This window comes from Callionymus lyra, chromosome 6 (genome assembly GCF_982586985.1).
Source record: "Callionymus lyra chromosome 6, fCalLyr1.hap1.1, whole genome shotgun sequence".
Classification (NCBI taxonomy): Eukaryota; Metazoa; Chordata; class Actinopteri; order Syngnathiformes; family Callionymidae; genus Callionymus; species Callionymus lyra.
Genome location: NC_141823.1, coordinates 18011318 through 18026408, shown reverse-complemented (window position 1 = coordinate 18026408; position 15091 = coordinate 18011318). Strand labels below are relative to the sequence as shown.

The 15091-nt window shown below is 37.3% G+C and overlaps 1 protein-coding gene across 1 annotated transcript; it reads right to left on the bottom strand.

Moving 5' to 3' along the window:
• Positions 1 to 200: 200 nt before the first annotated feature.
• On the bottom strand, positions 201 to 14123 carry cmtm4 (CKLF-like MARVEL transmembrane domain containing 4). The gene is made up of 4 exons (XM_087794009.1): positions 13304 to 14123; positions 8340 to 8516; positions 2838 to 2936; positions 201 to 2149 (listed from the first exon to the last, which is right to left on the bottom strand). Exons 1-4 carry the CDS (start codon positions 13487 to 13489, stop codon positions 1988 to 1990), a joined length of 624 nt encoding a protein of 207 aa, XP_087650135.1. The 5' UTR covers positions 13490 to 14123; the 3' UTR covers positions 201 to 1987.
• Positions 14124 to 15091: the final 968 nt, after the last annotated feature.

Here is a 15091-nt window from a genome sequence, read left to right as displayed (position 1 = left end):
ACTGCTTTGACCGAAGAGTATCTTAAGTAACCTTCTAACTTTTTTATTTCGTTCTACTGCACAAGTGTGTGTCACGTACCAACACAAAATGCCAGTAAAATGTATTTGTTGTGACACATTATTACAAAATCTCAAACCTTTAAATCAAGTGCATGCAACTTCAAAAAAATGGCCTGATAATCTTCATGAACTCACGACACTTCTAGTGGACAAAGAAACTTTATTTCACACATCTTTGGAATGCAAAACCCACAACAAATCACTGAATTCCAGCACAAATAAAACTTTTGATTCTGATTCTGGAGTTTTGTACAAAATGTGTCAATGTTTTCCCCATTTATTTATTTTTTAAAACTGATTCGTTGAGCCAGATTTAACTTAACGTGAAACAGAAACTATTCAGAATAAATGTACGACTTATTTAAACTTGATTTCTACTCTGAAGTTCACGTCATAAATAGGAATTCTTCTTCAAACATGGCTTCTATTAGTGTGACCTACAGATTTGTCGTGTAGTTAATGAACATAAATCTAAAACAATAATTCCGTCAGTTCAACATAAATACAAACGTGATTGTCCAACATTTATAGATATATTTATACAACCATTGGTCACATTGTCGCTGTTGTAAATCAGTCAAAAAGGTTAAAAGAAAAATATCATAAACGACCACGAGGTGTCGCTGTAGAGTCAACACAAAGCATAAATACCACAGAGAATTCTATTGTCGACATTCAACTGATGTAAAATTTTATTGACGCGTTAGTTTTTAAAGGAGACATATTGTATATAACCTGCAGTTGTGTTAAAAGTCTGACTGCTCTATATATAAATTATGTGCAAGAACACCGCAGACAGAAGCCATTTCAAATGTACCATTAGTGCTCACACACACACACACACACGCTTCTGACGTCACTAGAAACATGTTACATTAACAGTGTTCCGGTCGAGGCACGTGTGACTCTGGATATGGGTCTGAAGAACTGATGGAGAAAAGTCAACCGAAATCCACTTTATTGTAAAGTTGTGGTTTTTTTTTAAACTACGAGAATCGACGAGGAAACACCCATAGCGTGGTGCTGCCCCCTAGTGTTGACCTCGAAAACTTCACGTTTATATTGCTTTTTAAAATGAGCATAATTAACAATTTTGCTGAAGTCCTTGGCCATGGTTTTTGTCACAGTATTCACCAGAGGTTCAGAATAACATTTGAAACTTTTAAAAGTCAATAAATGTCACATTATGTTAAGAGTTGAGATCTCAACTTTTATTTAATTTAGAAATTGTAATACCTTAGAAGGGAAAAGTCATTTTTACTTTGTGTTTATTAGATTCTGTTTGAAAAATAGCGATGCAGTCATTAAAAAAAAATCCAAATAAGTCTATTCCCATCCACAACAATCATAGTAGTAAAAATTAGAGTAAAACAATCTTCAATGATCTGTTATTCCATCCTTAATAGGTGTGACATAATTAATATAAATTAATAAAAACTTCCCATCAGAGTATAAAATACATTGAGGGGTAAAAAAAAAAAGGTATTTTCCCTTCAGTGTTTCTGTTTTCTAAGAGTGTATAAAAGTGAAATGGAAATGTTAAATAATGGCCAAAGACTTCAGCCACAAGTCGAACTATGTTCCTGGACTTGCCTTCAAACCCGTGACAAGAGGTTTCGACAAAGAGCTGCACAGTGACACGTGGAAATAAACCTTAGACTTCCACACGAAAGATGCCCGTGAGCACGAGACGGCAGTGATTAGATCCATCAGCTCCAACCTTCTTCATTCTCAGAGACACAAGTCTCTCAGAGCGTCTTCATCGGCTGGAAACGCTCCATCATTCGCTCTAAAAATAACATTGTTTTTCATTCACCAGGAAGTCTGTTGGACTCGTCCTCCGAAGAAGAGGCAGGAAGTGAAGCCGCGAGTCAAATATTGCCTCGACGGTTCAGGCCGCCACTAATGAGTTCTTCTTCGGTTCGCTTCACGCCAGCTCAGGACGCGCCTCCATCTCCCGGGACGCCGTGCGCGCTCGCATGTACTCGCTGCTGGGGGCGGCGCCCTGACCTGCGCTGCCGCGCCTCCACCGCCGCACCGCCAGGTAGCTGTTCAGGCCGTAGACCAGGGTCACCAGGAAGCCGAAGACCTGCGCAGAACGTAGATAAAAGCATCGGTGTTGACTCGATGAACTGAATAGAATCACCAAAGAGAACATGAGATCTCCATTCTTCTACATCAATCATCACCGTAAAAGTTCTCCCTACAGTGAATTGAAATTAAATTCCTGCATTGTTTATTTATGTTTGAAAGTGCAGTCTTTACACACATCTTATTCATTTTGGAAACGTGGATTAAGAGCAAGATTAGGAGCAAATAACTTTGGTTTTGATTAATTTATTGATTGTATTTTTTATCTTTTTTGTGCTTGACTACTTCAATTTCCCTAATTTGCTAAGAACACAAGTATATCAAACACATATTAAGACAAAGTAACACATGTGAAAAATTGTAGTAAATAATAAACACCAATAAAATAATGATGAATATATCAACAACAATAAACCTAAGAGGATTTTTTCTCTCTTTCATAATAAAATTGTATATTATTTATATTTTATTACAATATTTTTATATTATAACTTAAGCATGTGGATCCAAACCATTTTTTTCTTGATCACAAACCACTCGATATTTTTAGGTTTTCAACATTTATTAGAATTAGTGTCAGGCTTGAGTAAACATTTTTTATCAACGTCTGAAGCTGGGTTTTTTTATTGTAAAAAAAATAAATAATAATCATAATATATAATATAATAATAATAAAATAGACTTACCACTGCAGCTATCTCCCCTTGTGTACTGTGGTTGATGGAGGCCAGAACCAGAGAGGCCAGAGCGAAGAAGACGGTGCTCACGCACGTGTTCACCAAATCCTGCAAAACATGACGAGTGATCATTAGTGTGCGAAGAAATATTAAGTGTGGCTTGAATCAGAATTTGTACAGCGTCAAAAGAAACATTAGATGCTTCTAAAATGACCATTTTGTACCTGAAAACATCAGTTGTTTTTTTTAGATATATTTAGATTTTTTGCTGCCTAAAAATCTAGTACTGGAAGAAAAAAAAAATGTTATTCATGGTTTAAAAAAAGGCTAAACAACATATTAACAATTTTCTTCACATTTAAAAGCCCCAACATACAATTTTAATCTTAAATAATGAGCAAAACTAAAATCTTAACTATACTGTATGAGATAAAATATATATACAGGGGGAAACTTAACTTAACAATAAATATATGTACATTTTAATTGGAAAAGTGTTAAACTTTAAAAGTTCTTATACTAAAAGAATCAACTGAACATCATGTCCTGTTACCTTAACTGTTCCTTTGACTTTGTGTGTAGCCGTGTGCGAGTGGTTTGTGCGCATCATTGTTGATTTTGTGTTTCATTATTTCGCATGTAAATTGCTCTGTGAATAATTGTCGAGCGCTGCAGCCTCCCTGTTGTTTCACCGTTCCCTCATTTTAACTGCAGGAGGTTCAAAGTCTCACACACACACCTTCGGGATACAACACACACACACACCTACACACACACTTACAGACACACACACTGGGCTCCAAGTTTAGTGCAATGAGAGACTGTGCTCGACTTTGATGTGCAGACAGAGAGTGAAGGGTTAATAAGTGCACAGCATGACTGGAGTATGACCCTCATGATCAGATGCGTGACACAGTGGCTCACATGACACACACACACACACACACGGCGATGTCCTGAATACTGCGACACACACACACACACGCCTGTAGGGCAGCAACGACCACCAACCGTTATTGATTCTGCAGTTTAATCAGAGCCTCATTCATATGGTAATGACACAACTTCTGCACACACACTTAGAGAAACCATCGTCTCCAACCGACTGTGTGCACCGCAAACACACACACACACGCACACACTGCTGTGCATTTTCCCCAAACTGGTTAAACAGGTTCTACTGTATAATCGAGTTGGAGAGGCCTGTTTCCAAACACAGCAAACATTTGTCAGTGTCTTGTTTCTCTGAAAATCTGCCCTGTTTCCCCGCAAACCTCCTCGGGACTTTCTGCATCAGTCCGTCTCACATTTCCTTGTGCTGAGAGCTGCTTTGTCTGCCTCCACTCTTTGTCCCTCCTTTTTACTCCATTTTACATGTTGATATTTTGCGTGAAAGTATTTTCTTTTTCAATTTAGAAACAAACTTCACATTTGGAAAAATTCCTTTACAGAAGATAAATATTTTTGTATTTATTATATTATTAAATGACAACTTTTTGATGCGTTAAAATGAAAAAAATAAGCAAAAATAATCCAAAAACCTGTAGGAATAAAACCAGCAAGAATCAAAAGTGTAAATGTCTCTACTTAAGAACATTTAAGCTGACAAGAAAGTTCAACTTTGACTTAGAGTCAAATACTTTCATTTCCATTTTCGTCTTTAGTAAGAGAACCTGCACACTCTCGATATGATATGAAGAGAGATAAATGACGTCATAAGTTTAGTTAATATTTTCATAAACATACTCTTTCGGTTTCATTTTGGAATAACAAACATAAATCTCTTTTAGTACTTTCTCCTAACGTATGTCTTCTTTTATTTGTAAACTCTTGTACAGCTTGAAAAAAGATGATTTAATGAAAAATAAAAGTGGACGTCAGCTCCTATGAGACGTTGTTGGCAGATTAAGTTTAATTTGCAAGAACAATAACAGCTTCTTCGATCTTTAAGAGTCGTCTCAAGGGTGTGACACAGACATATGTTGTCCGTCTGTCAACAGTCTTCAGAGAGTCAAGATAAGTTCAATTCAATTCAATTCAATTGTATTTAAAGTGTCTTATCATAACAAAGTTATCTCAAGACACTATACAGTTGAAATAAGACTATAGTTGATTAAGGAAAAATAGATCCCAGCAATTCAACAAAGAGCAATCAGCGAAACACTGTACAGTGAGCTGTGGCTATAAGTTGATGGAAAGACATTTAAAACTACTCTCATGATTATTGATTGATTATAAAATGCATTTGTTTTTAATACGTATCAATAATAGATGACTACAAACTATTTTTGGAGGCAGAGGAACAAAGAGCAGAAAAAAATTAAATGCTATAATTTCCAGGCTTTTTACAGACAGACAGACAGAAAAACAGACACACTTATACAGGGAGAAATACAGTACAGTGAGACAGACAGAGACAGACAAACAAATAAAGATATACAGAGAGACAGACAGAAATGGAGACAAGCAGAGAGAAAGACATACATACAAATACAGACAGAGACAGACAGAAATACAGAGATACAGAGACAGAAATACATTAATACAAAGAGACAGACAAATATAAATGCAGGGAGAAAGACAGACAGAAATACAGAGAGACAGAAATAAAGAGAGACAGACATACATACAGAGAGACAGAAATACAGAGAGACAGACATACATACTGTATGTATTGGCTATTGGAAAAAAACAATTTGAGGGATCAATAAAGTTTTACCTTACCTTACCTTACAGTAATAAAGAGAGACAGACATACATACAGAGAGACAGACATACATACTGTATGTATTGGCTATTGGAAAAAAACAATTTGAGGGATCAATAAAGTTTTACCTTACCTTACCTTACAGTAATAAAGAGAGACAGACATACATACAGAGAGACAGACATACATACATACAGAGAGACAGGAAGACAGAAATACAGAGAGACAGAAAGACAGAGAGACAGAAAGACATAAATACAGAGTGACAGGCAGACAAATACAGACAAATACAGACAGACAGACAGAAATACAGAGAGACAGACAAACATAAATGCAGAGAGACCGAAATACAGAGACAGACATACATACATACAGAGAGACAGACAGACAGAAATACAGAGAGACAGAAATACATTAATACAAAGAGACAGACAAATACAGACACACCGACAAATACAGACAGATATATAGAGGGACAGACAGACATACATACATACAGAGAGACAGACAGACATAAATACAGAGAGTCAGAAAGACAGACAGAAATACAGAGAGACAGACAGTCTATGTCCACGTCAAAAAAGCTGCCAACTTTCAAATTCTGAGCCCAAAACTGTGTTTACATCATTTCAAACAAGTCAGACAATCTGTAGCTACTTAGCCTGACACTGATAAATACTCCACTCCATCACTGCTGGCTTATCCAGTTCCTTATGACCATAACAGCAACCAAATATAAAAGTTGCCACTAAATAAATGAATATTTTTTGGACCCGTCTGACCAAAGGAAGTAGCTAAATGATTTTGGTGGATGTTCCAGTGGAAGCAAACATTTCTCTGAGCGCCGCATGTTCCCGTCGAGCCAGAAACCCTGGTGAGCTGTAGCTATGGAGACTCTCCAAGGACCATCCCAGCTCTAATTATAAAAACTATTCTCCCGACCGTGAGCCGCACGAGGCAGCGACGTGTTCTCAGGCTCCACATGTTGCTGAAAAACATATTCTGCCTTTTGTCGTGGTGGGAGGCAAACCTGCCGCGTCCAAACCTTTTAAGAGCTTTTATTGGATTCTGCTCGCAGGTTAAATAAACAGCGGCTCGTGGGCGATGATGGATTCAGGAGGACATCTTTGGCCGAGCAGCTGCTTTAGAGACGTGAAGGTCGTTGGATGAAACCGGGTCAGACGAATGTAAACAGAATTCTCTGCGTCGTTGTTTAAAATAGTGCTGCAGCTTTGACTCTCTCTGGATCAAGCTGTAAGCATCTGCTTCCAGGAGTGTCTGTCCTCACTGAAGCACCCGTCTCACCCTCGTCATGCTACCGTCGCTGACACAAGAGAGTGTTGCAGATTGATATATAATGTAGGCACAAAATGATGTTGAATGTTGTACAGCATTCAATATTTTTGATAAAACACAGTTTTGGATCAATATTGTTTTTTTGTTTACTAGCTTCATATTGTCTCTGAGGACAAGCAATTAAACATTTGTTTTATAATCAAAAGCTTTCCAGTGACATGTTACAATATATATATATACAGTATATATATATATACAAAAAAATGTAATTGTAAGAAAACTGTCATAGTAAAGTACACACAAAATGATGTCACATGCTTAACATCAACTTACCAATTCATATATCAACTAACATATACATTTATATTTGTATTCTACAACAAAAGAAATACAAGCCATATACCTGCCCGGAATTAGTGTTAAGATAATCAATGCCTAATGTTGAATATTGATACGATATCATGGAAAAAGCAAATTTCAATTTGAAAGTGTATCGATATTTTCTTGGTAGCTTTTAAATATAACTAGTGTTTTTACTTTATTTAACTACATTAAAAATATATATATTTGTTTGAACGTTGCAACCTTTGGGCTTAATTTCAATACTTTGTGTCGTCTTAACCCTTGCGATATTCTCTGGGTCAAGGCGACCCGGAGCCCCAAAAACCAATGTGTTTGTGGTATCCCTTGGGTTACTTCTGGGTCAAGGTGACCCGGAGGCCCAAAAAAAACATGTTTGTGGTATCCCTTGTGTTGCCTATGATCTGATCGACCCACCAGGCTTCTATAAATACTAAAACACTGGTGGAAGTCGTTCACCTTGACCCAGAGACAACACAAGGGATACCACATACACATTTGTTTTTGGCGTAGCAGTTAGTGCTAACGCCTCACAGCCAGTAGCTCGCATTAGGGTTTACTCCAGGAACTCCCGGTTACCTCCCACAGTCCACAAAAACACAAGTAATTGCGAACTTTAAATAGTGTGTAAGTGTTAGCTTGCTGGCGTGTTCATGTCCTCCGTCTTTCACCCTGGCAGGCTGGGATGGGCGACCCCAATCAGAACCGACAATGAACGGAAACTCATATTTCTCTGCCACTGGAGTGGAAATATAATTCAGATGATTTAAAAGGAAGCGTGTCAGCAGAACTCCAAGCAGAAAGTGTCAGGTAGCAAATGAAAGTTTCTGAAACGGCGTCTACACGACACGCTTCCATGTGGTGAATCCAAACGAAGCCAGCAGACCACCCTGGTCTTAACGCCGGAGACAGAACCCTCTCGGGCTTCCATGGAGGAATCCGAGCTCCGTCGATGGATTAGGACATCTGGATTTACATCCCTGCGCTTCAGTCGGACGACTGAGCTTCTGCAAACTTGAAGCTAGTTTTCCACTAGAACCCACCAGAGACTGGACACACCATGAACCCACCAGAACCTCGTCCTGCTCCAGCCCGACCAGGCAAGATCTGACTAGTGTTTCCTAAAGGCACTTGTGTTCGGTACGTACCGTGAGGTTCCAGTTGACCTGCGGCACCTTGGTGTGCACGTTCAGGCAGAAGATGAGGAGCAGGACCCCGGTCACCACGAAGGCCGTGCAGCTGACGAACTCGAAGAAGTAGACGCCGCCGCACGGGGAGCAAAGCATGATGGTCTCGATGCAGATGAAGCTGATGAAGGCTAAGACCTGAGGAGAGACAAGACGGGGACAATAAGTCAATGTGGACGAGTCATATGGTTGTATATCAGTTTATTAGAATCAATATACAGTAGGTAAATAGAATAGGTACAATTTAACATTATAAATGATAGAATTATGATTCACTTTTTTAAATATGGCTATTTTTAAACTTGAATAATTGCAGTATTTGGTGTTTTTTTTACTTAAAGGTTGAATTTGTTTTTAATTGAATAATAAATTCAATATTTTTCTGATTTAAACTGTGATTTTTCTTTTCCACTTCTCAATAGAATGAAGAAAGATTCCCCAAGTTTTATAATCAAATTCCAAAAGTTAAAAACCTTTTTTTAATTTTCTATTTAATTTTTTTTAAATTAGTAGCATTTTTTAATTCAATTTGAAATGGCGGCATTTTTAAACAAACATTTTTTTAAAATATTTAATGACAGTTTAAGAAAAACCTACAAATGTAACCTTTTTTTTAAAAAACTGATGATTAAATCAAACTATTAATTATATTTTTAAAAACTATTAAAAAAAAAATGTAATTGAATAAATTAAAAAAAATAGATGTTGAAAAAAACAGTCAAAATTTGAAATGATAAATAAACCATTCAAAAGAATCAGGAATAAAAATAAAAGTTTATCTTCGATGCTGATGATTCTTCAAAGGACAAAATGATGTATTTCCACGAGCGTTCGAGCTGCTCGTGGCCGTCGAGCGACGATGACTAGCTTTGGACAAAATCCATGGACACGAAACCACAGTATGAGAGGAATTCTGCTATTTAGGTGTTCTCCCGCCATCCAGACCCAGTAACCAAACCACAGGGACTCGACGTACGCCGACAACTTTCCAAAACACAAGAAGCTCAAAGACTGAGAAGGAGCTCCGAGCAGCTCGTGGCGAGTAATGTGAGAATTTAAAAATATTTAATTCGCTTCTAATGAAGCAACAGAGCGACAGAAACGGCAAGAGCGCTTCAAGACAGACATGTAGCTTGAGTTGAAAAGTTTAACCGTCAGCTCACAAAAAAAAGTTGAAAAATAAAGCGTCAGGAGTGTTTTTGTAATAACCCAGGATGCCGCAGGGGGAGACAGACATTCCACAATGACGTGTCAAAGTCACACAAAACAACAAGATATTTGTTAAAAACATGGGCGACAACAACACCGTCCTCTTCACAGGTGAGGTGTCTTCAGGTGATGTTTGTTTTACATGTGGCAGCAGTGATCGCGTGACATCAGATAAACAATCGTGTGTTCTTAAGGTGGAACAACGTGGTGTTGAAATGCTGATACAAGCAAAATATACAGTAGGTGTGTAGGAGAATATCATTCACTTAAATATCATGACTTTATCAAAATTAAATGTTTTGTGTATTTTCACCAGATTCTTGCCAATACAAACCACTTGAGAATAGTTTTGTCTGAAAGAATTCCTGAGTAGATTATAGAGCAGTGGTGGTCAATTTACTCAGGGGCCACATTCTACACAGTCACTGTTAAAAAAAAAAAAGGAGCTTAAACCCTGAATATAGTTGGAAGATTTTCAATAAATTCTAAAGAAAAAATGTAATTAAATCAATCTAAATATGCAAAATTAATTTTTTTACAAAAAAAACCCCACAGAAAAACCCTACAGTCATATCTAGAGTTGACTAGTAATGATTAATACAAAATTAAATTGTTAGTGTCAACATGATCGGTCCAATGAGTTTTCCTTTGACCTCGTGAGGGCCACAGTCATGTGGTGGTCAATTTACTCAGGGGCCACATTTTACAAAGTTTTTAAAAAAAGTTTAACCCCTGAATATAGTTGGAAGATTTTCAAGAAATTCTAAAGAAAAAAATGTAATTAAATCAATCCAAATATGCAAAATTAATTGCATATATTTATGTTTCTAAAAAGTATTTACTTAAATATTTTCAAGGGACAATCATTACTCACAAAAAACCCCACAGAAAAACCCTACAGTCATATCTAAGGTTGACTAGTAATGATTAATACAAAATAAAAATTCTTAGTGTCAACATGATCGTTCCAATGAGTTTTCCTTTGACCTCGTGAGGGCCACAGTCATGTGCCCCCCCTCCTTGCCCCCCAGGGCTGCACTTTGCTCTGTTGTAGAAAGTCATAAACTGACACGTTCTATGTCTCGTGGATGGAAAAAAGTGTGTTTTCACATTTACAGTAGCACCTGGAAAACCATGTGCTGCACATGGTCACTCAAGCTGCAGATAAGCCAGTGGAAGATAAACATAAAAATAAAAAAAAACACAGAGAGCAGGAGACGCGTCTCAAGTCTGAAAGTAGCAGATGGCGGATCACGAACCCTGGATTATCTCGTGAGTAACAGTTTAATGTTGATCATTAACAAACACACAATCTGTTGGACCAGGACAGCAACTGTGTGGAGATGAATGCTCTATTGTTCCATCCATGCTGCCTCATAGTTGTAAGTCACCATCAAACACTGGTTTTTAGTGTCTGTTTAAGTGGATACGTTTGTCAATCAAAAATGATGATGCCCCCCCGCCCACCAGGATCTACTTTTAAAAACAACCGCCGCTGTCCTGCGGTGTCGTGTTCAGGTTGTCAGATCATCGGCCGGTGTGGAAACAAAAAGGTGGAACCTGCTGCAGGGTCGGACACGCCTTGATCGGATTTCAAACCTCTCTGGTGAGGGTCTGCCGAACAGGAATGTCTCGTTCCTCAATGTTTGCATTGCAAATTGAGTTGAATAAAATGAAACACAAACGGCATGTAAATAGTGTTAATTAATTATATTTAATGATTATTGACCCTGTAATGAATCAGCAGTTATTTTCCAATACATATAATCACCTTAAAACATAGGGCTTGGGGGCTGAATCCGGCCCACCAAGTCATTTTATATGGCCCGCCAGACATTACTTGATTATAAAGATGTTAGTGTTTAAGATAAGATGAGGGACGGAGAAACAAAAGTAAAACTGATGTTGAAGGAAAGGGATTTGTTTAGTTAAGAACAAAGAACGACATCATTAAGACAAACGTTCAAAGAATGAAAACAAACTGGGACTTCCTGTTTGGTTAATATAGATTTTGTTTGGCCCCTAAGACTAAGACTTCCCTTCTGTGTTTGAGTTCAACACCCCTGACATAAACACACCCTTATCTAGATCGAAAATAATAAATACTTCAAGTACTAAGTTCAAAGTTCACGGTCTGAAAGTAAGATATAAAGCCAGTGTGATGAAGGTGTGTCGGTTTCAAAAGTGTGTAACCGACGACCTTGTGGGTGTGGAACTCAACACAATAAAAACTTCCTGGAGGAAGAGGGGATAAAGGCCATGTGTGGGCCAGCAGGAAGTGACTGGGATAAAAAAAATGAAACATTTTTATACGAAAAAATGATTAATAAACCACAGTAGTCTTTGAGTAAAACTGGTTCCGGGCACGAGTACACACTGTAGTTGTGTTACTTGAGCTCTTATTAGACCCAGGAGCAAATTAGGACAGCGAAGAAATGGCCGGAGGATGAAGGAGAAAAATGCACATCTGGCACCGAGGCTCGTTGGCTTCCTCGACGATCGTGAACATAAACTTGAATGACTTTCAACTGACTTTTTCTCCTGTTCTCTGGAACTCACTCGTGTCACAAAAACATTGCCGTCCTGGTGTTTGTGAGTTTTCTAATTCAGTGGTGAATTTTAAATTCCAAATTATTATTAAATAGTAATCGCAATTGTGATAATAAAAGACCATACATTTATTTATTTTTTTACATAAGGTGACATTAACATTATTTAAAACCCTCATTAGTCAGTGAGTTCAATGTTGTGCGACCAACAAATGAGTAAAAATGGCAACTGCTACCACAAGAAAAAAACATTATCATACTTCTTCTTAAGATTGTTTAAGCAAACTTAAACATGTTACATTTTTAATCAGGAACCAATTATGTATAAATATTGATGAGGTTGTCGTGTTTCACACGACTATATTGTTTAAAAAGACATTTGCACAGATGCTCTTCTTCTAAACAGATATTTTTAGTCGGATATTTCCTGTGTTCTGGATTATTAAAGCTTTGGCTCAGACTCTGTTGTCTTTTCCTAGAGCTGAACCATCTGTTTAAAAGATGTATCAAAAAAACCCAAATCATGTCACAAGACAATCACAAACTCAAGTTTCCTCTTTAAAATAAATGTTGTCGATATGATATACTTCCACGTTTTGAAACAATGAAAAATATCGAGTTATTCGGTTTGAAACAAATGAAACTGTTCGTTTGCTGAACACAAGTTTAGGGACTTAACAAAGCTGTGTGTGTGCAGGACACACCCCACTCCCTTCATGAGATCCTGCCATCTGGGGGGATTTTTTTTAAACCTTTTATTTTTGTGGTGACAAATAATAGATTAGTAGTGTTTGAAGAGATAGTTCTTGCTCACTTTTTTTTATTATTATTATACATCATCAACATTGGCTTTTATTCTTTGTCAAAGTTTAAGTTTTTATTATAAGACAATGTACTTTAAATACATGTTTAAGTTTTGATTCTATAATAGTTTATTTTTAATTTATATTCTTATCAGACGTTCTTAAAGTCTTTACCCTAATAGATGTCATTTTTTTATATATATATATATATATAAATATATAGTGAGTTAGTCCATCAGGAAGCTGTTGGATTTTAAATAAAAAATAATGTTTTACATGTTTGGTGAAGACCTAATGATAATAGTTATTATTCTTTATTTCTAAAATGAATATAAGTTGAGATGGACTCTAAGAAAAGACTCACCACTTCCACCGCCTTGAGGATGCCGAAGTAGGACTTGAGGTAGTCCAGGTCGCAGCGGATCCCCCCGAGGACGTTCCTGGACAGGACCGGCTCAGTGGTGGGCTGGTAGGGGCTGCTGGCCCCGGAGATCATGGAGGTGTTGGAGGCCTCTCCGTCAAAACCCTCCGCCTCCTCGGTGGTCCTCATGGTGCTGCTTTTCTTCTCAGACAAATCAAAAAAAACCAACCCCTAAAAAAAAAAAAGAACCCCAGACTCTTCTACCTCCGGGCTGCGGTCAGAACCGGACCAGACGCGGGGAAAACAAACCGGATCGTCCGCTTCTCATGGCCCGGCAGCAGAGACTCACTTAATCCCCGCCGGAAGACGACGAGACACGGTTTAAAGTTCAGCGCCGCCACTTGTTGGACTCTCCTGGGTTGTGGTTGTTTATCCGGTGAGGATGTTCGACGGAGATGTGCGCGCGCCAGCCATCTTGACGGCCCGGGAGCACCGAGGGAGAGCCGGACTGGTTCCTATTGTCGCAGCGGTGTGTCGGATGGAGTTTGTCTCCGCCCCTCTGGAGGAACATTCTTCTGGTTCTCAGCGAGCTCTTACATCACACGAGTTGAACAATGAAGAAGATATTTTTTAATGTTATTTACTCTTAGAAATATGAATTGTAAAATGAAAGCCATGTTAGTTGTTCAGAGACGAGGCCCTGATACTTTTTCTTCTTTTTTATTTTTTTATTGTTTAGAAAAGTGTTAATGGAGTCGTTGCTGCCACCGCGTGGTTTAATTAACAACTGCAGTTTAATGACAATGGCCGTTGTTATATAGATTTTCCTCGAGGGACACATTTTATCAAGAACAAATAAAGAAGCAAATAAAAAAATAAAATCGAGAAATAAAATTAAGCTTCAACAGGCAAAAATTATATTTTGCATCAAATGATTTAAAATGAAAACAGTCCTAAAACAAAAATCCTCTTGTCATTCAGTTTCAGTTTTATTTAAAGGGACAATGCACAACAACCACAATGCAAACTACAATCTGTAGTCCTTAAAAAGATGGCAGTTTAAATAATACATCACATACAAATATCTCTCTTTATTTCTCTTTGTTCTTGTTCATATTTTATTTTGATAATTTTTATATGAAAAATTGCTGTATTTGCTATGGATCATTTATATAAAAAAAAAAGAAAAAATTCCCAAAGGAGACCTCCTGAGGGATCAATAAAGTTCTACCTAAACCTAAACCTAAATAAAGCAAAAACACTTGAACACTTTAATTGAAAAAACACGGTACAATCTAATAATGGCCAAATACCCGTCTGGTGTTTTATATTTTATTTGTTATTGTTTTTATTGTTATTGTTAAGACTACGCAGATAGAAAAACTACATTGAATCAAAGTTGAAACTTCGTCAGCCAGCATCGGTGACTGATATTGAAACAACATTGAAAGTGCTTGCGATAACATTGCAACAATTGTAGCCTTGAATGATTATTTATTCAACTACATATGGGTCGAATACATTGAGTCCCACCTGTCCAAGCTCTGTTAAATTATCGCCACAAATGTCCCCTCACGCTTTATCTATACGTCTTATGTTGAATCAATGTTGAGACTGATTTTTAACATCAACATGGTAACATAATTTCAACATTGATTGCTCAACATCAACCAAAAGATACCAATCTGCATTTTTTTTTTTTAAATCAACGGTGAATTAAAGTACTTTGTTGGTGATTATTAATGGACAAAGTACAAAATAATAACATTTATGAAATAAACAAATTAGTAG

Excerpts from the sequence above, each read along its gene's own strand:
- cmtm4 (XM_087794009.1), bottom strand. The coding sequence starts at position 13,489 with ATGAGGACCACCGAGGAGGCGGAGGGTTTTGACGGAGAGGCCTCCAAC. Across the intron at positions 8,517-13,303 it reads TCCTCAAGGCGGTGGAAGTG|GTCTTAGCCTTCATCAGCTT; the intron begins GTGAGTCTTTTC and ends GTCTCTCCTCAG. Across the intron at positions 2,150-2,837 it reads AAGGGGAGATAGCTGCAGTG|GTCTTCGGCTTCCTGGTGAC; the intron begins GTAAGTCTATTT and ends CGTTCTGCGCAG.